We start from the raw sequence: 23,059 nt of genomic DNA on the forward strand, positions 1-23,059 counted from the left end.
GATGGTCTAGGCCAGGGACAAGGGCAGGGAACAAAGGTGAGAAAACAACGAAACAGATAAGAGCATATCATCTGTGATGCAGAAGAGGATAGAAACAACAATGCATGCATAACTCAGAGGGCAAGGAGAAGCTGCTACACCGTGCAATGGTTGCTTTTACTTTTTCTCAAGATGAAAGACTTGAGGTCCCAGGGTGACACACTGGTGACCTGAAGAGTCAAAGCACATAAGGCATGTTGCCTTAAGGTGATTACAAAAATGTTTAATGTCTAGTTTCAACAGATGGTTGTCTTAAAGGTCAAGACAAGATTGGCTGCCTCCTCCTACATCTTGCAGAGAACAGAACGATGCTGTATGGTTACCCTAGGCCTCTGTTATTAAAGAACAACACATCAGCTTCCTTTCAACCATCTCTCTGCCAGCTCCTGTGCTATCACAGGGCCGAAAGAGCCTTCCAATTATCTTGTCTCTGTATTATTAAAGCAGATACAATACTACAGAATAATGCACGATCATATTACAGTACAAGTCTATTATCAGACAGCTTCCTAATAATAGACTTCGTTATTCTGAAGATCAGATCATGGCCCCGCACAAAAAAAAAAAAAAAAGGCATCTCTTTTTATCACAGCAGAGACGATCTTTGAAAGCTGAGTGACTCTCAAACAGTCCTTGATAGCATCTCTCTGTTCAAACACTGTATCTGCCCATTTCACAAGGTGACGTATAAAGATATTCGGCTCTGAGTAGGCACTGGATTTTTGGATGAGAAGACTGAGTCTTTCTATGTAAGGCCTACATGACCTACACCTCATAGACCTTGCCAACTCTATCATTTATCCTCCCATACATAAATCTCTACCTTCTTACTGTTTCACCCCTTTCTGAAGCTTCCTGCTGCCTCAGTACTAGCCTCCTTGCATCTTGATGGGGTTACATGTATCCTTAGAGTTACTCATTCTGAACACTTTATTCACCATTCAATGTCGATGCTACCGTGTGAGATTTTTTCCCCCCACTATGCATTAGTCACTTGCCATTTATAGCCCACTCTTCTGCATCACTAGTCACCTTTTCCTATTTTCATCTTACTTCCTCCACAATTAGAGAGAAGCTCGTTGCACTGCCACTACTTGCATTTGCTCCTGCACTAGCCCACTGCTTCTCAGAACGCACATGTAAATCTCCAGAGCTTCTGAGCAGGATGCAGACTTTGATTCTGCTATGGGGCTGAGACTGAGTTTCTAACAAGGGAGGGGGCAGACCTTGAACAGCAAGGCTTTGTGCTTAATGCAAAGCTATACAGTCTTCACAGAATTCTCAACACGGCAAGTCAGACAAGACCCTCATCCTCTTATAAATGAACCAAGGCAGGTAGATACAAAATCCCCTTCTAGGTTACATAATAGCAAAGCCAGGGGGAAAAAAGTGTTGGTCCTTGGCCTCTTTGTACTTTCTTTGGTGAAATGCCTGGCTCTTCTAGTCTCTCATTATCTTCCTGACCTGAGGGTTACAGCAGTGCCTATGATGAGACCCTGGGATAGCTCCTCTACCCTGCGATGATATCACCTGCTATGTTCTCTCTCATTTGCATCCCAACCTGTATAGTTGCCATTTCTTCAGCAATATCATGTCTCCCCACCCATCTCCCCAAACAGGATCGTCTTCAAAACTGATTTTCCATCCTGTTAGAGGGCATTAAAAGGTGTACCCCATCTGGCTTTAGGATTCCCCTTCTCTAGGAAAACAGATTCAGCTGTGACCTTTCCATTTGCCCCACTAGACTCCTGGAAACCGCTTGAATGGTTCAGCTCAACACACATTGCGGACAACAGGTGGCTGTAAAAAGTACATATTCATAAAGCTAAAGCCACTCTGAATGAAATGAACACTTCCATCACGTGAACGTGCCTCCTTATATTTTTCTTCTCTTGCTCATGTAGTTACATATCCCTAACATTTTAGAGGCAGACTCAGCTTTCATGGAAGTCAGTGCTACAAGTAGTACTAATCATTTACAGAGGGGGAAGTGAGGCCCAAAGAAAGCCAGTTGAGATGCCACAAGTAGGCAGGTGTAGGATGAGGGCTCTTGTCTTCAGACCCAGGACAGCATCTTTCCTATCTGCAATTACAAAGCCAAGCACAGCGTAGCACACTACACAGGGCTGAACACACACCTGCACTATGTCACTGTCACCATTTCCTATCGGAGAAGAACAATGGAACTTATGTATCCTCTTGCTTTCAAAGGTGAAGAATCAAGTCTCATCTTGGTAGCCTGCTTATTCTTTCTCTGAGTGCCATGGGGCCTCCCCACCAAGGGGAGGTGGTCAAATATGGGGCACCAGAGTTCATGTCAGAGTCAGTCTCAGCTCTCCACATAACTGTGGAGAATGTCCTATCCACTGGGTAGATCAGAGTAGCCTATGCCCATATAGTGGGGAAGGAGTTCCCCCTCAGTCTTAGACCTAGGGGAGGGGAATAGAGTGAAAGTGGGAGGGAGGGAAGAACAGAGGAATGGGAGAATACAAGTGATGGGATAATAATTGAGTTGTAATCTGAATAAATTAATTGAATGAATAAAGAAAGGTGAAGAATATAAAGCCTAGAGCAGTCAAGCAGTTCCTACAGGAGTTGCACAGTTTAAAAGGGGCAGGTCTGCTGCTTCGTAGTCCAGTGCTCTTTCTCCATATGCCAACAATCTGTGTACATCTTGTTAGGGTCATGTAGACAGAAAAATAATAAGCTCTAATTGCTCTTTTGTGTCATTGGAATCATTGCACTGATTGTCCTTCATCCACGGCCAGTAATAAGCACAACTCTGCTTTGGTTTCACAGTTGTTTGAATTTCAAAATAAATTATATTTCATTCAAGGGAACAGCTAAGTCTAGCTTTTGTGTTCCAATGGTTCTCCTCAAAGCATCAAGTTCAATTACATAAACATGCAGACTGACAATTCAAATCAGAATAAAAGGATAACTCTTTAATCCACTGAGTTTTTTCTCTCCTGCCAAGGATGTTCCACCATACACAATTAGCATTTCCATTGTACAATAAGCAAACCTGAGGGAATCTTAAAATGCCAAGGTACAGGGCATGGAATTATCCTGGTACAGAATTTGTATTTGTGAGCACATGCTGACTGTCACCATTATTTGCCTTGAGTCTTCAGAAACTGCAGCATAGAGATGGCCATCTCCCTTAGAGTTTCTAATATGCAAAGGATAATGTACTCTCAATAGAGAACTACAGGGCTCCATCAGCTCACCCTGGGTCCCTCCAACCCCACAGAGTAAGGGAGCATTGAGTGGTGGATTTACCATTCTCAATCTCATAGTCAGCAAAGGCAAGTTCCGAGCCTTTGTTGGTGATGAGCAGCTCCCCATTCAGTGTGAAGATCATGGAGGCGTCATCCAGGTTAATCATACACCCAACCACATCTCCTGGCTGCCAAGTTCGTCCGAAATATCCACTGCCTTGATGCCAACGCTGACCCTGCAAAAGAAGACCTCGGACTTAGAGAGGAGGAGGAAAATATCCCAGCAGCTGCAGAAATGGCCACAGCAACAGGACCTCCTAATATCTAGTGGCAGATGGTCTCTATAAAGAGCCCACCACGTATAGTGCACAGGGACAGCATCTATTTTACAGATGAATGAAACTGAGGCACAGAAGCCTCTTGGTCTGAGTCTTTTGGTTCATAGTCAGCCTAGACAACGAACACAATTCTTTCTAGAGCTTGTAAAAACAAATCTCAATATATCGTTTGCATTGTGTTAAGTGGGTTACTTCTGGAGTAGCACCAGCCATCTTTGGTGAAAGCCCAGACATGGAGACGATGACCATAAGGATGTGGGATATGATCTTCCACTTTCCCAGAATCCAGAACAAAGAAGCAATCTCTGTACAATACCCATTCAATTGTCCGGGGGTAGAGGATGTTCTCTCTGAATCCTAAGATGCAGAGACTCAGTACTTCCAGTCTCCAAGGAAAACTCTAGAAAAAGTAAACTTGTACTGACTGAGTATGGCTATGGATGGACTCACCCTGCTGCCTTCAAACACGAACGCTTGGTCATCAGCCCCAAGCTCAACATCAGGGCGACAGCCTGGCCTGGCCCAGCCAACACGCATGTCTCCTCCAGTGACTACTTCAAATTCAAAGTACCACTTTCCGGACTTCACCGCATATGAACGTTCTACCCGGAAAAATCGGATCTTGTCTATGCTGACTCTCTCGATAGTAGGGTCAGCTACTGTGAGAAGCAGGAGATGGGAAGAAAGAAAAGAAATAATGGCCACAGACTTTTTAATGATTATGTAGTACTTCTTAAAGAACCTGACATCAACAACTAAGATGGTCATAGCTCTCCAGCTGTTCACTAAGGCATTTTGTTTACACCATGACACTCATCATTATTGATATCATAACAACATGAACCATCATTTATTGGATATTTATAGTGTCTTCTTCACAATAACCTTATAAAATCAGGATAAAAAAACACCTTTTCACAGAGGTTAGGTCAATTGTTCAGCATCATAATAAACAGATTAAAGATCTGAATTCAGGACTTATTCCTTCTCATGAACCACCGTGGCCTTTGGTACTTTCTGGGTAAGTTGGCAATTTTTAACAGTAATAGAATTTAACTTGAAAATGTTGCTTCTGGGCCCCTAAATAACCAGGTATGAGAGAAAACAAAGTTGATTTGGTTCTATAACTAGGCATCCTGAAAAGCTTAGCTATTCTAGAGAAAATGTGTTTGCCATAGGGCTTAGTCACAGAAATATGCATTGTTAAAAATACCTGTCAATAGTGTAAATGTACCACAGTTTCTTTATCCATTCTTCTACTAAGGGACACTTAGGCTGTTTCCATGTTCTGGCTATTATGAATAAGGCTGCTATGAACATGGTTGAACAAATGTCCTTGTTGTGTGCTGGTGCATCTTCTGGGTATATTCCAAGGAGTGGAATAGCTGGGTCTTGAAGAAGCCTTATTCCCAGTTTTCTGAGATAGTGCGAGATAGATTTCCAAAGTGGCTGTACTAGTTTGCATTCCTACCAGCAACGAAGAAGTGCTCCTCTCTCTCCATATCCTCGCCAGCATGTGGTGTCACTTGAATTTTTGATCTTAGCCATTCTGATGGGTGTAAGATGGAATCTCAGAGTTGTTTTGATTTGCATTTCCCTGATGACTAAGGAGGTTGAGCATTTCTTTAAGTGTTTCTCAGCCTTTTGAGATTCCTCTGTTGAGAATTCTCTGTTTAGTACTCAGCTATTAAAAACAAGGAATTTCCGAAATTTTTGGACAAATGAATTGGACTAGAAATGATGATAATGAGTGAGTTAACCCAGAAGCAGAAAGAGTCAAATGGTATATACTCACTTATATTTGGACACTAGCCCAATGGGCATGTCCCATGAAAGTCTTCACTCACCAGGAAAGTGGATCAGAGGGTAGGACATCCTATTGGGACTCTAGGTGAGAGAAGCATGGGAGAATGGGGAAATACAAGGATCCAGAGGGTCCTAGAAACCTACAAGAAGAACATTATGATGGATGGATCTGGGCCCAGGGGTCCTGCTCAAACTATGGCACCAGCCAAGGACAATATATGCAGTAAACTTCAAACCCCTACCCAGATCTAGCCAATGGACAGGACGTTCTCCACAGCTGAGTGGAGAGTGGGGTCTGACTTTCACATGAACTCTGGTGCCCCATATTTGACCACGTCCCCTGGATGGGGAGGCCTGGTGACACTCAGAGGAAGGATAGCAGGCTACCAAGAAGAGACTTGATACCCTATGAGCATATACAGGGGGAGGAGGTCCCCCTCAGGAACAGTCATAGGGGAGGGGAGTAAGGGGAGAATGGGAGGGAGGGAGGAATGGGAGGATACAAGGGATGGGATAACAGTTGAGATGTAATATGAATAAATTAATAAAATATATTTTAAAAATACCTGTCAATAGGCATGCAGAGGTTCAAGTCAGCACTCAAAGGGGGAAGTGGGTGTTTGTTCCACTCTTAACCAAGAGGCTCTCCAACTGACAACCATTTGCAAAAGAAAAGTCAGTTTTTGCTAATGGAGTCTCACTGGATATATCAACCACACTTAAGGGCAGGATTCGTGCCCAGCAGTGGACAGCCAGCACAAAAGAAACTCAGTGGTGTTTCGTAGATACTTTTGTTCCATGTTGCTTTGTTTGGACATTTTAAAAACAAATCTTACTTGTCCTTTGCTTGTACATTATGGTTTTTGATTTTGTGCTTTTATGGATTGTGTGTGTGTGTGAGTGAGTGAGTGAGTGTGTGTGTGTGTGTGTGTGTGTGTGTGTGTGTGTTAGTGTCTTTATGTTCTAAAGAGAGAAAAAGAAGGTGAAGGCATAAAGTTGAATACAGGGAGGTGAGGAGGATCTGGGAGGAGGTAGAAGAGGAATCAGGAATATATTATGTGCATTTTCAAGTAAAAAATCTGTCAGTGGGATGGTGCTTTATAGAAATTAAAGTTCCACACCCTAAAATATACCACTAGGCAGCACAAATTGGACTTGATTGGTTATAGAAACACAAAAAGGGCACAGAGTTGGAAGAAGGGGGGAGGTGAGGGTTATCTTAAGAGTTAGGGGGAGGAACAATGGAGGAACATGATGAAAACACATTGTATGCATGTATGAATTCTCTAAGAATAAAGTACCATATTTTAAGAACTGCACATTAAAAACATACCATTTCTAATAGTACAAATTAGACCCTTTAAAGGTAATATTTCCCCAGAAGAGGACATGCTTAGTAAAGCATTGTGAGAATGTATGGCCACATCTTGTTACCTAGTTCTTGGTCTGATGGCTCAATGCTATATCCATAGCCAACAAACGTCCGTACAGCTTCACGCAGGCTGTCCCTGTTTGATTTCTTGGTACGCTCATCTAGTAATGCATATGGCACCAGACGGGGGTTTCTCTTGTTCTTCAGATCCTATGTGAAGCCAAAGAAAAGGTGCCAAGAAAACATACTTCAGTTTTTCAAGCAGCCCATCCTACCCACATACTCCTGTCTGCTTGGCTGGCTCATTCTGGTCTATTAGATTTTCCCCATGTGGCTTGATATTTAGCAGTGTGCCACTTTTCTTCAGGATTAAATGAGTATAAAAGGAGAAATCTTACTAATGCTCAAAGCTAGCATTGAAAATACACTTTAATAATGCCAGCTTGCAAATAAAATGAAGTGTCATGAAGCTGGCTAGGCACCTCCATTCCCAAGGTAAGGCTGATGGGAAAAGTGTAACTATTCCCTTAAGGAAATCCATGCTACTATTTAACCGCCAACACCCCATCACAGCACCATTTTAAGTCATCAGAGAGACAGTAGAGAGAGTGGCAGATGCAAAGTGTGTCTACCTCATCACAAAAGGGACATTGTACACTGGAGAGATTATGATGAGAGTAATGAAAGGACAACAGCAGGAAAAGTCACTCAAACCATGATGCATGGTCCACTGTTCAAACCTCCTCATTCCCAGGCCTTCATGGTTTTCATAGCTGTATTCTTATTGCCTTCCAGATTTTCTGGAAGTTTGGAAGAGTTCATAGTTTGAAACTGAAATATCGCCTATAGCCTCACATGTTTGAGCATCTGGCCTGTAGCTATCTTGGGAGCCTGTGGAATTGTTTAGGAGGCAAGGCTGGGATGGTCCAAGGGTGACACTGAAGGGAGTGGGGGATAAGCATTAAAGGGGATGCCCCATTTTGTTCTGCATCCTGATCCAGAAAGATACAAACAGATGGTGCTACAAGTTCCTGTTGCCACAGTCTAAGCTGCTGTAGCCATGAACTTGTCCTACCACAATGGACAATAATGTGAAATGATAAACACCATCCCAGCCCCTCTCTTTATTTAAGCTGCTTCTGCTGGGTATTTGTCACAAGTGATGAAAAAATTTAACACAGAGGCTGATGCATGTTAACTCACGTGACATTTCTGAATACTCAGCATTAGTGATTTAAAAAAATGAGAAGAGTATTTTAGGGAAAGACTTGGGTGAAACGGCGTACAGTGAATCCTGATTCTAAACTCTGCCCAAGTTCTTGCTATGAGCCTAGCTGTTAGGTCACGTCATAATCAGGCCAAGAGTTCTGTTTCTGCCCAGTGATCCCTAGTTCAGTGGCCTGAAGTGTGTATTATGTGTGTGTGACTTTTGGGCAGGTTGCTTTACTCTTTTTCTAGGCTATTTTACCCTTGCATTTACCTCAGTGGTTGCTATTTGGGGGCCATCTCAGAACTACTGCTGACCCATGATGTTAGTTTGTTCTTACATCCCATGCCAGAATTATTACTGGCTTAGGATATTGATTTTCTCCTAACCCTGGCCTTGGACAGTATCACAAAAAATTAACTTTCTACAGTGAAAACAATATGACAGGGAATGAGATAAAGTACACACAGAGGGCAATGCATTTTATCAGAGACTCTCTAAGTAAAGGAAAGACAATCTGTGTCCACTTCTGTAAACTGAAACAATGCCTGTAGTCAATGCCAATGTGACTGTTACAATTTTTACCTAGTGAATGATTCCATAAATAATAAACAGACCACACTGCAAGGGATAGAGTGCAAGGGCAATTCCCACATTCCAATCTAACATGCTCCATAGCAAAGTGACACTTTGATGGATGGCCAAATCTACTTCTCTAGCATGCTTGACCCAACACTCCTCACCTGTTGAATGCCATAGGTCCATCCTTGTTTTATTCTGTCCTTTGCCCAAACATTGTGTGCATTTTCTGCAAGTTTATCCACTAAAATTTCTTGAGGTGGTAACAGCTTCACATCAGATAAGTCCAAAGGGGCTGGCTTATAGCCATTGGACATCATATAGCTACAAGTAAATGCAAAAGTATACACATTTTTAATAGACACATGACTCTAATTTTCCAGGTTTTTAAAAATTTAGTCTTTGAAAATTTCATATATGTATATCTCCCTATTATCTCCCTCCAATAGCTTCCATGCTCCCTCCAACACACCTCACTTCAAATTTCATGCCTTTTTTTTTTAATAATGCATTTATTCCATGTAGAACTTCTCATAGCTGCATGGGTGTGGCATCATCCACTGGAGCATGGGTAAGCTACCAGTAGCCAGCCCTCAGAGGAAAGTGACTCTCCTTCCCTAGCAGGCAGCCACCAGTGGCCAATAGCTCCTCAGTGGGGGCGGGGCAGTGTCCCTGGAACTCCTCCCACTTCCTGTTGAAATATTTTGCTGGCCTGATCTTGTGTAGGTTGTCTGTTGATAACCACAGCTGTTTCTACAGTTAACCACAGCTGCTCTGGGCTCATGTTATGTTAAGAGGACAGCATTTCACAGCACTTCCTCCCACCCTCTAATTCTTCCCATACCTTCTTCTGGGGTGTTTCCTGGGCTTTTGGTGTGGAGGTTGATACAGTTAATACATCTATGGCTGAGCACTCATGGTCACTCTGAGTACCATAAACAGTATTGAGTCTCTGTGTTAACCAGTTTTATTTTACTAATATCAAATATATGTAATATTATATATATATACATATATATGCTTTAGGATTATGGATACACACACGCGCGCGCCCGGGTTTGTGTGTGTGTGTGTGTGTGTGTGTGTGTGTGTGTGTGTGCGTGCGTGTGTATGTGTGTGTGTGCTAATGAGGGCACAGACAAAATCTCTCCTCTGGCTGATAGATAAAACAAACTCTTCTTTGAGTTAACAGATGAAGCTCCTAATGTGCCATCTTATGATTAATATATTTCATAGATTTCAAAGAATAACATTGAAGAAAATAGTCAATGCAAATCCACCATACATCTGAGAAACCTATTTATGTGCCCTGCAAATGACGGACACATTCTGCATGTTGCGACATTATCAGAAATGCCTCCATTCTACTTAGGAACACACAATGTTAAAACTGTATTGGCAAAAATAAAACTTTGAACCAAAGGCTTTCTTATAAATCAGCATAGAATGGTAACCCATTCTTGCAAAGACCAGCTTTTCTTCTTGGAATTAAAACAAGCCATGACAGCTGGAAATATGTGAACATGAAGTGAGTTTTGCATTAGCACTCCATTTCAGGAACTGTGGCCTCAGATACCTATTATTTGCGACAGCATGCAAATGTGGAAGAGCTTACTATGAGTCATGTAGATATACGGTGTAAGGGGGAAGGTTGGGTAGACTGTGAATAGGGGAACTATCCCAGAGCAGTTAATTATATCCATGTGGGAGTATGAGTCCAGAGATAGCCAAGGGCTTTAGAACTACTGACTGCCTAGGCTAGAGCAAGAACTTGCATGTGATAGTCTAAGGCCATTTCTGTATAGAACACTCTGGACAGCATGAAATGAAGAATCTATGTAGTCATAGGGGACTGTCCTGTGTCCACCTTCTCAGAACAGCTGCTTCTGGCAGCCTCAATATGCATCAGTACGCACAGCTTCTAGTAACCTCAACCAGGAGTGTGCCTCTCCAGATGCCATCTCTTAGATACGATTTACTTGACGCCAGGAGCTATGCGTGAGAGTGACTCATCAGCTCAGGAGCTTAAGAAGGACGGGGATGGTGAGCCTTTGATTAAGGCTGGCGCTGCTTTGGCTCCAGTCATGGCACTTGTGTTTTATTGTGTGCGTACCCAGAGCTGGCACTGAGGAGCCAGAAAAGAAACAGTGAATGAGCCAGCAGATGTACCACTGAGCAATTACCTGAATGTGTGAAGTTTCCTGAATGTAGAGGTGGGAGAGACAGTAGGACACACAAATATGGAGAGGCAAATGGAATCTTGGTACAGATTTCCATTTCCATAAAGGATTTATGTGTTAGCCCAGTGCCAAAGGAATGGAGTGAATCTCTGCAGTGGCCAGGAACCATTTCCGAGCTCTTTTGCCAACTGCTTTTCCTATCCACCAACAGCTCTGTAGTACCTCCCAGCTCAAAATCAAGCATAGTGGTATTAGGTCTGGAAAGAAGGGGTACAAAGAAAGGGGACTTCTTTTGCTTTGCGCATCTTCTGAGCATCCCAGTGGCATCCATGTAACTGGAGGAATATTCTAAGATGCTACAAAGTATATGGTCTGTCATTTGTCCTTGTACATGGGCCTCCAACCCTCCCAGCTTTTACACTCAGCTCGAGCCATTAGGAAATTCACCTACTTTTTGGGCAGTTTGACTTTCTTTAGATCCTCTTCTGCAGCCGGGTTAACATGAGCAATGTGGCACCCCAGGGCCAGCAAGGTTCTGTGATTAACACAGGGAAAAGACTGGTGTCAACTGAAAGATGAAGGCTAATAAGAGTCCGAACCCCTGTCTGAGCTGGTTTGGTGGACAAAAGCCACTCATTTAGACCAGAGGTTGCCCCCCTTTTTCCATAAAGAGGCTTTATGTACCATAGCTCTCTGTCACAGCTACCCAGCTCTGCCATTATGGAATAAAAGTGGCCACCGATAATATGCAAACGAACGAGCTGCAATGAAAATGTATTTATAGAAACAGGTGGCTGGTTTATTTGTCCCATGGGCCATAATGTGCCAACTGCTGATCTAGACCATAGCAGGCATAAGAACATGACAGAGAAGCTTGTTAACTGCCCCGCGTGGAGACATTTTCAAGTTTATAAATTCACTTTGAATTATACCAAGGACTTGATTTCATGGAATAGACAGGACTCTAACATCAAATCTTTAGGTCAGCAAATACTTGTCTCCTGGTGTCTGTATTTTAAGCTGTACACTATGTACCAAGACGCATAAAACTGTTTCTTCAAAAAGCACAGTACAATTAAAGACAGCATGTATGTGAGCCTATGAGACAAAGCAGCTTACCTCTTTGTTACTTGAAAAGACAATGATAAGAGTGTTCTGCTCTGACAAATAGCAGGGAAAGAACAAATCAAAACAGATGACAGACACAAAGGGAATTAAAAACAGGAGTTACTGGTGTGGACCAGGATGTCTAGCTCTTTTTTAGGATCATGAATGGGATTCTGGCACAATTGAAAGTTGGTTTTAATAACTTGGGATTTTAGCAATCAAGCTGTATTTTCCTTTGCTTTCAACACTATCTTATTTTTCACTTGATTTGATGGTAGCGACAGTGGCGTTTGGTTCATTGATTCTATTTCCCTCCTCTCTCTTGCCCTCTGCCTCCTGCATTTTTTTCTTATTTCCAGAAAACAGCAAGTGGCCTCTGGAGAAATATATATGCTAAATAATAATGTGGGTCAGCTCCTCACCATGCTAAACTCTGTGACATGAAGAATCACTACTGCCTGTGATTTATCACTGTGTTTTGTTTGCAGACAAGAGGGACACTCCTTTGCAGTTTAGTTACAACACATCAAATCATCCACCCACTGTCTGGCCCACATTCAATTAAACACTCACTTCAAGGTTTCAGTTGACATTTGCAGGTTATAATTCTTCTCAGTTTCAGGGAGCTTTGAAAACTCCACAAGGCAGGGATGTTGTCTTTTGTTGTCATCCCGTATCTAGGTGACAATTTAAGAAAAAAGAGAATTTAAGTTTTGACAGCTGGCATTGTCCTGGAAAAAAAAAAAAAAAACAAACCGAACATCCTTCAAGGGCCCAGGCAATCCATATCAGGGTGGACAAAGACAGTGACTTGCTGATAGGTGATTCTCAAAGAAGCCGGTACCCATGGTTGTCAATGGCTTGACTTGGGGATTTACTTCTGGACAGGTGTCTGCACATAGAACACAATTTTCCAGAGAAGCATTTTACAAATGGTAGCCATGCTTTTGTTAAAAATTCATGTCACCATGATAGTACTGGAGGGTAGCAGGCTTCTGACCACAAACGGCTAAAGCCATGTGTAATCTCAAAAGTTTTAATAGCCGTGTTAGAAAAACAAAAGGATTAGATCAAATTAATTTTAACAATATACCTTATTCATCTCAATATATGTAATATACTATTCTTTTTATGAGAATAAGAATAAAATAATGTAAAAACTAGTCTTAAAAATCCAGTGTGAAGCTGGGCATGGTGGCACATGCCTTTAATCCCTATGCTTGGAAGGAAGAGGCAGGTGGATCTCTGAATTCAATACCAGCCTGGTCTATAGAAGAAGTTTTAGGACAGCTAGAACTATTTCAAACAAACGAGAGAGAGAGAGAGAGAGAGAGAGAGAGAGAGAGAGAGAGAGAGAGAGAGAGAGAGAATAGCAAATCAAAAAACAAACAAACAAAAAACCAGAAAACAAAAACTGAAAAACCAAGACAGCAGTGTGAGTTTTATATCCACCACACAACACATCACAATCCTGATTAGACACTTTTCAGCTGCTTAGCAGCCATATATGGCTTGTACTGAACAGCATGGATCCAAGCACTAACTTATTCCTTTACTCATTTAGTCATTTAATAAATGCTTGAGTGTGCTAATCTAGATTTTATGATCTTAAAAATTAGGGTGGATTGCTCCATCCCGATGAAGTCAATAGTCTAATGATGTAGGAAGTAGGGAGAAAGTATTTGTAAGAATGAATGCAATTTAAAATTACAATTGTGTTGAGTTCTCTGAAGGAGAGATGTCAAGAGCACACTGCAGAGAGGTGATCTTTGAGAAGGACAATGTTTGATGGCAGCTAGGGCCATACATATGTGTTAGAGTGCTGCAGCCTTTTCAGTAACTAACAGCAATATGCATCATTAGGGAGTGTAAGGGTCACGAGAAGCTGTAAAACTCACCTATCCTTCTGCCTCCAGAAGTGACCTCATACAAATCACAGAGCAAAGTCATTTTACATTCTCTCTGAAAAATGTTTTCTAGTGCAAGAGACTCCCTAACCTCTTCCGGTCCCCATTAATCTTAGTGATACATCTGAAAGGCACGTTAAACAACTTCTGATTCAATGTGATGAATCAGCCGCTACCACCACCCACTGGACTGCTTTTCCTGAAGGGAAGGAGGAGAAATGTGAGAGGTGTGGAGGAGTGGCTGCATCTACAGTCCGATAGGAAAAGAAACCAGAGTTAGGAGGTAAGATGGGAGATGGGTCCCCAGTGTGCCTGGGAAGAGCTCATCTCTTCAGTGCTGTCTGCAGATGGACCAAAGAATGGGCTGTTACTGAATTCTGCAAAAGTTAGACAGGTTGGAGGAAGAGGGCGTTTAGGTTCACGCACGCCCATTCTCAGTCAAATGTCCAAGGAACCCTGCCTCACAATATGGCGATCCACCCGGGGCTGGCCATCGAAGCACATACTTTGCCAAAAGTCCAGCCGAGTTCTATTTTATTCATTCCCCAAAGCTCGTGAATATTTTCAGCCAGTCTGTCTCGGATCTTCTCCAGGTGAAGCGGCAAAACAACCTGAAGGAAAAGCAACAAGAGAAAAGCCAGAACTACAAGAATGAAGCGGATTGAAGTCTGTGCTGTCCCAGCTGGATTTACTACAAACGAGGAAGAGGGGCTGCACTGGCCAGAACTTAGTACCTGGTCTGAATCTGGGCCTTCCAAACTTCTCAAGTTATCCCAGATGGCTCCTGCCTTACAGTTCTGTGCCCTCACAGAAACTAAATCTTATCAGAGCTCTCCAACACACAAACCTGAATTTGATCCCCTCCTCAAACCAGAATTCAAGGAGAGAATCAACTCAAGAAAGCCGGTCTCTGATCTCTACATGTGCCCTGTAGCATAGGAACACACACACACACACACACACACACACACACACACACACACACACACACACGCACGCATACATTCTCTCTCTCACATACACACACTCACACATATGCATGCATGTGCACACACACATACTCTTTCTCACATACACACACTCTCAATTATGGGAGTGGCTAGAGGAAGTATGTGGAGTAAATATTTTTATAGAAAAATATATTCATTGTATTAAATTCTCAAAGGAATAACATATGTACTCACACACACTCACACACAGACACACAAAGAGATACACATAACACACAGACTCACAAACACTCTCATACGTACACGGTCACACACACATACACACACTCATGTACATACACATTTTCCCACACACACATTCCATGCCATTCAAGTACTTATTTAATACACTTACTCCCTTGGGGAAGCCTACCCTGAAAAGCTGGTCCCTTCAGGGAGTTTCTCTGCTTTCCTGGTACTTTGTTTCTTTCTCCCCATAGAGGCCACAAGCTGAGGGCCCACTTTCTTTTCTTCTATTTTTCTTAATTTGTTGTCATTATTGTTATTTTTATGTCTATGGCTTGACAGTCCATAAGGAATGAGAGATCCAAATAAAAAACAGATTCTAACTTCCTTTGGCTCTAGGAAAATGGCTAACATTAGACCCACATTTGCTTGGCAGCTCTTAACAGGAGCTGGGACCCAGATGTCCACCTCAGGACATCCTGTGTGCTTGCCTTTCCAACTCCAGTGCTTTTACAATGATTACTATGGTTTCTATTTCTAAAACTCCATGATCAAAAAAAATCTCAATTATGGGGGTGGCTAGAGGAAGCATGTGGAGAAAATATTTTTATAGAAAAATATATACACTATATTAATTTCTCAAAGGAATAACAAAAATATAAAAACATTTGAATATAATTGTAATCTAATTATGAAAAAGTCGTTTGGGTCAGTGGCATGATGTTTTTGATGAGGATCACAGTGGGGGATTGTTAGTAGACAAATTATAACTATGCACTGGTTTTGTTGACTAACTAAAGGCCATCTGTATAAACTAAGTGTTCCATAGTTGATCGTAGCCCCAAAGTGGATTTTCAGGCTACAGGAACTAAAATGCTTCAGAGAAAGGGGAAAACTCAGTTGCTAGGGAAAGAAATCCCCACAAAAAGTCTAAATCATAATCTTACTGGTTTTAACTGGTAACATGGGGCAAACCAGCACAGGCCTGAAAACTGCCTCTTGGGGGTCTCAGGCCCCTAGCACTTGGTAAGGGGCTGAGGAGGTAACCGGGAAGGAATCTAGCTGGGCAAGGCATTAAATGCTCTAGTTAATAATTATTAACCTGCATAAAAAACTAACTCTGCTCTAGTTAATAATTATTAACCTGCATAAAAAACTAACTCTTAACCTGCAAAGTATTCCTTAGTGTGCCCCAGGGAGGACTCTGAGTGTCTTCTACTTAAGTTCTCCTTTGACAATAATTTCACAGAATGACAGGCTCTAAGAAAATTACAAGTTATTCACAGTAATGAACAACATCTCTTCAAAGAGAAGTTTCCTATGGACTAGGAGCACTGCCTTTCTTACGGAGACCGTAAAGCTCAGATTTAAATCTAGACATCAAAGCTCTTAGGACTTGCATGTACATCTCCTTCATTTCTACATCTTTACGTCTGCATTCTCCTAGTCATTTTTCTGGTTGCTGTGATAAAATACACTGACAAAAAAAGCAACTTATGGGGAGACTGGGTTTATTTTGACTCACAGTTGTGGTCCGCCACGGCAGGCAAGGGTACCATCCATCACTGCACCAAAGTCAAGCTGACAAGAACTTGAGGGGGTGGCTAGTCACATGGCAGCCACAGTCAGAAAGGAGAGAGAGATGAATGGTTATGCTCAGCTAGCCTCCTCCTTTGTGAAGCCTAAGGGATAGTGCTACCTTCTTTGAGATGGTTCTTTCCACCTCAATCTATTCACGATAGTCCACCACAGGCATGGCCAGAGGCGAACCTAAACCGTAATCTCTCCTCACTGTGCCTGGAAGCATGTCTTCTAGGTGGTTCCTAATACTGTCAAACGGAGAGTCAACCTCACCATCACATGCATGTCTAGAGAGCTCTTCTTACTATTGGGTCAAGCACTCTCCTTCCCCATTAACATGTTCCCTCATCTGTTTGAATTCTCTTTTACCCAGTCCCTTCCAGGAAGAGGTCTTCTTAACTTCATGTTTCTGATAGGTTAGCAGAGGCAGTCAGCCAGGTGTAATCCTGCTCATTGTCCTCTGTTACCTGCACTGGCACAAATAGGCCTGTGCTCACTGGAAGGTGCTTCTGGCTCAGTCCCTAAAGCTTTCCTGTCTGTGAGGAGTCCAGAATATCAGCATATGTTACTAGGGAATAAGGGTTATTGTAAGATGAAGGTATCTGGGAACCAGCTGCTGACCAAAGTGTTCTGTTTCCCTATCTTGCTAAATGAGGAACTTTCCCAAAGAATCCAACCATTTCTTCCTAGAGGAGACTGACCATTGCCACCAGAGACACGTGAGCCCCATACCCAGACAGATGCTGTAAAAAACAGCCACATCTTCCCCATTGCTCCCCAGAGTTGTAATTTTTCCTTTCCACTTATTCCCTTCCTCACTCCCTAGTAAGAGAGTCTATATCTGCAAGGTCCCCGAGCTGCCCTTCTTTGTCAACTCTTCCCTAATTATAATATGGGTTCTTCTCTGCCAACCTGTTAGCCCAAGTTTAATTTTTACACCATCAGTTTCAGAACTCAGAAGGACAGAAAGCAAGCTTTTCTTCTATAATGTCTACCACACACAGGGATGACACTCTCTGGCTCCTAGGATCTCTTGTTAAAAGCCCCTCAGTTTCCTAGCAAAGCCCTCCTCTACATCCCAGAGGTTGAACTTAGGTGTCGAAAAGAGAAGGGAAATGCAGAGTTTTCCATTTTATAGAAAATTAAAATTACTGACTGCAGGAAGGGAGAAGCAGACTCATGATTCACGTATCATTGGGCACGATGACATAAAGATACAATTCCAGAACTTGGGAAGCTGAGGCAGGAGGCTGCCACGAGTTCATGGCCAGGCCTGGCCTGCATACTGAGTACAAGACCAGCCAGGGCACCAGAATGTAATAGGGTCATATGAATGCTATGGACATGCATACTAGAATTATTTTATATGTGAAAAAGACATTATCCATATATACTATTAACTCTAAGTGCTTTAGAGGTGAGTTTTTTTAAAATTAATTTTCTATAGTAGTGGTTCCCAATCTGTGGGTCACAACCCCTTTTGGGGGTTGAACAAGCCTTTCATAGAGGTCACATACCAGATATCCTACATATCAGATACTTACATTATGATTTGTAACAGTAAAAATTACAGTTACGAAGTAGCAATAAAACAGTTCTATGGTTGGGGGTCACCACAACACGAGGAACTGTACTAAGGAGCTGCAGCATTAGAAGCATTGAGAACCACTGCTCTGTGGCACATGAATAGTGATATAAATAGCACTGGTGGAGTGGAGGAGATGGGTCAGTTGGTAAAAGCCAGCACAAAGGCCTAAACTTGATCCCCAAACCCATTTAAAAATGCCAGAGTTCCACATTCTTGTAATCCTAGGACTGGTGAGAATCCACAGGGCCCCTTGTCTAGTCAATCTAGCCTAATAGGTGAGCTTCAGGCCAACAAGAGACCCTGTCTGAAAGGAAATGGAAGCCTTCCTAAGGATGACACTCATCACACACACACACACACACACACACACACATACACACACACACTAACACACATGCACACACACATACACACACATGCACTCAAGTGCACACACAAGCTCACCACCCCAAAGTATACCCACAAAGTCACAAACATGCACAATCACACACACATATTTTTTAAAAAAATGGTATTGGTGTGTAAAAACCACTGAAAGCTTCTGCAAGTTCCTTATCACATCACACGGACAGCATACCCACTTGCCAAGCACTCCCATACAGTCCACACTATATTCTCCCTGTTTTATTTCCAACTTTCCGCCTCCATTTTCTTCCTTCTCCCCACTGTTTATCCATGTGAGACTTGACATTGGCAATTGTCCCCACTTTATGTTTCTGCTCCCAACCCTTATTCCACCCATTGCTGTTAGAGCAGCCCCTCCCATGCTGCTGTTACGTCACTGTCCACTACTCCTCTCCACTTAAGCTTCATAAAGGTCCAGATTGAATTCCACCTGTTCTCAGACTCTTAGGAACATCCCACCCTAAAGGACATGCATACTGTTTATTCTGCATTTATTACATTTGACTTTTAAAAAATAACTTATTTGCTTCTTATATAGTCAACTTGGCTATGGAGTCTCAGAGAATATTTGATATTTCTCTGCATCCTTCAAAGTACAGTGCCTCAATATGCTCACTGAGATTGCCTGTCATTTGCAATTTGGACTTACCTGAGTGGTGTCTATGGGGCATGGGATGAAAGATGCTTGCGAGAGGAACTGAGTGGTACCCAACAGATCCCTAACACCATCAGCATCACGCTTATATTCTTTGACAGGCTCCAATCTCATCTTCTCCTTTGGAAGTAAGGCTTCATAGCAAGGGGCATAGCCAGAGGGAGGCAGGAACTTAAATTCTCCATGCCGACCACCCATCAGGAAGCGCACTCTGTCATTTCAAGACAACAGAAATGGGAGGTGAAAAAGTACCCTACCTCAAATAAATAAATATTAAAGGTTGTATACACACTCAAAACCATGCTGTTGGGAACTCATCAAACTCAGCTTCAGCACAGCAAATATCCTCATGTATAGAGACAGCTACATAGAGAACTGAGTGTCCAGGTACCATCCTCAAGTGAACTTCAATGGCATGTTCTTACAAGCTTTGTTACACATAAACCTCTCGGTGTTTATCCTTACTGTAGTTGGTAATTACAGCAGACATTACTGCAACATTGTTCTTCTGTATAAAAATCATATTGAAACTTCACCATAGACACATGTATTTTTCCTTGAGATACATTACCAACATGCTCATCAAAAATATAATAAAATTACATAGATAAAATAGTACATGCTGCATGTTCAGGCAAAATATGCAGTACTAGAGCTTTCAACACAGCAAAGGTGGCAGTTCTCAGAGAAGTCATATGAAGGCAATAGTAGGGGGTGGTTGCAGGAGGGTGAAAGGGCAAACAGTTGCTCCCTGGGATGTCACTGCCTTCCAAAGGGACACCATCGCGGTGTTCACATTCAGGCCTGACACTGTGGTCCACCCAATTTCTAAAGCAAAACCTGGTTTCACAACTTTATCCCTTTCCACGCACACACTTGATCTAACAGCAATTTTTTAATAGTATCAATTCTAAATCCAAAGTGAGCCTCTGGATGCTGGTACCACCTTGGTCCAACCCATTCTCATCTTCCATAGAAGGAGAAAGGACTATTTGGAGTTCACACTAATGGTAGGCAGACATTAGTTACCAACACACTAAAAGCATTTCAATATTTTTATTCAGCATTCTGGGTGAATTTCAGTTTTCTACATATAAAGGTTAGGTTATGCTAAATGCCAACATTTTCCTGAAAAGAGGAAACCACATGACACCACATGACATTGGCACTTCATATGAGCCTGGTCTAGTGACTACAAATGTAGCTTTCGTAAATCAACTTCAATTACATAAAATAGAGGAAGTAGACCACAGTTTTAAGTAATTAAAACATGGTAAGATATATAGTCCTTGGAGGCTCAACAATAATCTCAATATAAACGTAGTGTGGCATTTAACATTTGTACAATACTTCCCTCTTTCCATTGAAGAACAGTGGCTGAGCCCACACAACTCACACCTGGCTTGCACTGGGATACACAACATATCTACTGTTTCCTAGTATCACAGGTCAGGTTTTCTAGCAGACAAATAGGCTTACTCATCTGATAGACTAAAGCAGAGATATGTGAAATAACTCCAAGAAGCAGGAGGCTTCTAGAGATAGCAAGAAAGGCGTCTCTGTGGAGAAGTCAGTTGGTTGAAGATGTGGAGGAAGAGGGTCTCAAGAGGGACACACGCAAAGGCCCCAAGGTAGGAAACTATAGAGTGCTATGGGTGATGTCACTATCGACCCAAGGAACCGGAGAAGAAATCTGAGGGGTGGGGCTGCATAAAGCAGTCTGTATGCCCTGGCAAGGAGTTTGGCTTTACTCTAGATAGGAAGCTGATCATGGGGTTTAAAGTGAGGAAATACAATATTCTTCTAGCAATCCTACATAGACAGGTCTGAGGACCAACTGGCAAGCTCTCGAAATAGTCTAAAGGAAAGGAGGGTAGATTGGACCAAGGTGATTGAATCAGCCAGTGCTAGTTTTGTTTTGGCATTAGGACCTGGGAGGAATTGCTGGCTTGTCGGGTGGATGTGTGGAGGGGGTTGATATAAATGGAGGAAGGTTATGATGAGGCAAAGCTCTCATGGCAGGACACTTTGCACTAGGCATAACTTCCTTTAATTAGAGCATTCTGGGAGGGGAGCCATGGAAGAGATTCTCCATGTTGGCTGCCTAACTGCAATTGTGGAAATATCCCAATTATGAATCTGAAAAATAAAAATCCCTCCAAGCGAGAAATGTTAAGTTTTTTTCCTTCCCAATAAGAACACAGTATTGAAATGGCCTTTTATAAAATGCTTTTAAAAAATTAATTATAGAAATCACACAAAGCCTCCCACTTCCCTATTTTAAAGCACTAAACAACAATGGTACAGAATTAGAACGACTGTTGTCCCTGGGAGTGTGCCCACATGAAGTGTTATGCAATGCAACAGGGCATGACTTATTTGTATTAAGAATATGAGCAGTGATGCTAAAACAAAATTGAATCATTAGGATGTAGTGTTACTAATTTAGTGAACCTTCTGGAAATAATGACTAAACCACAAAATTATTTTCTGAGAACCTCCCAGTTGAGTTGAGTCTAACAGATTGTATTATTGACATGCTGAAAGAATAGGATAGAAGTTGATCTGTCTAAGTAGAGAAAAATAGTAAGAGAAGTTACTCACCCCTATCCTCTCTCCAAGGACTTATCCTATAAGAAGTTCCCAGGGTTGAGAGCTCAGGAAGCAAGAGTGTTGGTACTTGCTGCTCTATGGATTGCCGGAACACATAAATGGTCTCTTCTGTGGATTCTAGCCAGATTTAATTATTCATAAGCACTCTTGCCAGTTAAGTTTAGTTTGGAAATTTCTCTTGTGTTTTAAAATATGCTGGGTAGATAACAAATCAAGACTGTTTGGCTTCTGTGTAGCATTTAAAGAGAATGGTGCTTTCTGGTTTTTATGCCCCATTATTAAAATTAGAGTGATAATTTGGCTATAAATTGTATCTCCTGTAATGGCCCCAAGTATTGCAAAATGAAAGAGTCACACAGGCAGAAAGGAATGCTTATTGCTTCCTGGGGCACTGGTCTTCAGACATCATGGTGTGCTTCACTGGGCAGAGACAAGGGTGTGTACTGCTTCTGATCTCTTGCTGGACCAGAGCCCCTGTACCCCAGCTGGTGGAATTGAATCGGCACAGACCCCAGGAAGACCCCAGCTGTTGTTGGTCCTTCTCTCACTACTCAGGAACAACCTGATAGAGTCTGTGGGAAAGGATCTAACAAACAGCCACCAGTACTGGTGTATCAGACTGTATCTGTCCCAGTGAGTCCAGATTGCAATAACATGTTAAGTTTGAATATAACAATTAGAAGGAAATAAAATGCTCTGAACCTTAACTACGGAATATTTTATTCACTGATTTGGTACTAGAGAACATGTTGAAGCCATAACCTTGTGCCTGCTGGGCAAGCATTCTTCCACTGAGTTATAACCCAGACTGAAGTACAATATTGATTGATGTAGGTTCTCTAAGTTTTAGCAGAGGTCCAGAGGCCGACCTATGGATCCATATTGTAGATGCTCAGTATTTCTATACTCTGGAGTGAAATGCTGGGTCACTTCCACAGATTACAGCAAAACAGCTGTGAAGAAAGTTCTATCAGCCTTAAGTTACATCCATCTCCCAGTTGAGGAGGGAAAAGACCCGTGCAGAGAGAACTGCGGAGGACCCAGAGGGTTTGTCCACCCATCTGAAGCTGCCCGATGGGAGCATCTGAGAAAACATCTCCATCCCCTGGAGTTCAGTGGGTGTAACAGAGCAGAAGCGAGCAAGAAGAGGCTATAGAGTAGAGATTTGGCCCTTTGATCCGAGTCACACCAAAGCCTCTCCCTGAAAGGACAGAGGAGAGTGACTCATCCTTCACCCAGGGACTTTTGTCCGGAAAGAGGAATGACTCCACAGGGGACAGAAGTCC

At 42.3% G+C, this 23,059-nt stretch overlaps 1 protein-coding gene across 1 annotated transcript in view; it reads right to left on the reverse strand.

Annotated features, from left to right (window-relative positions):
• Ryr3 (ryanodine receptor 3) overlaps window positions 1-23,059 on the reverse strand; it is a 532,014-nt gene that overhangs the window by 213,950 nt on the left and 295,005 nt on the right. The window contains 8 exon segments of the mRNA XM_051144331.1: window positions 3,322-3,496; window positions 4,049-4,254; window positions 6,839-6,986; window positions 8,727-8,886; window positions 11,194-11,277; window positions 12,423-12,526; window positions 14,263-14,367; window positions 19,155-19,371. Of these exon segments, the coding sequence (XP_051000288.1) occupies window positions 3,322-3,496; window positions 4,049-4,254; window positions 6,839-6,986; window positions 8,727-8,886; window positions 11,194-11,277; window positions 12,423-12,526; window positions 14,263-14,367; window positions 19,155-19,371 (1,199 nt within the window).

The sequence above is a fragment of the Acomys russatus genome, chromosome 4, assembly GCF_903995435.1.
Source record: "Acomys russatus chromosome 4, mAcoRus1.1, whole genome shotgun sequence".
Taxonomy (NCBI): domain Eukaryota; kingdom Metazoa; phylum Chordata; class Mammalia; order Rodentia; family Muridae; genus Acomys; species Acomys russatus.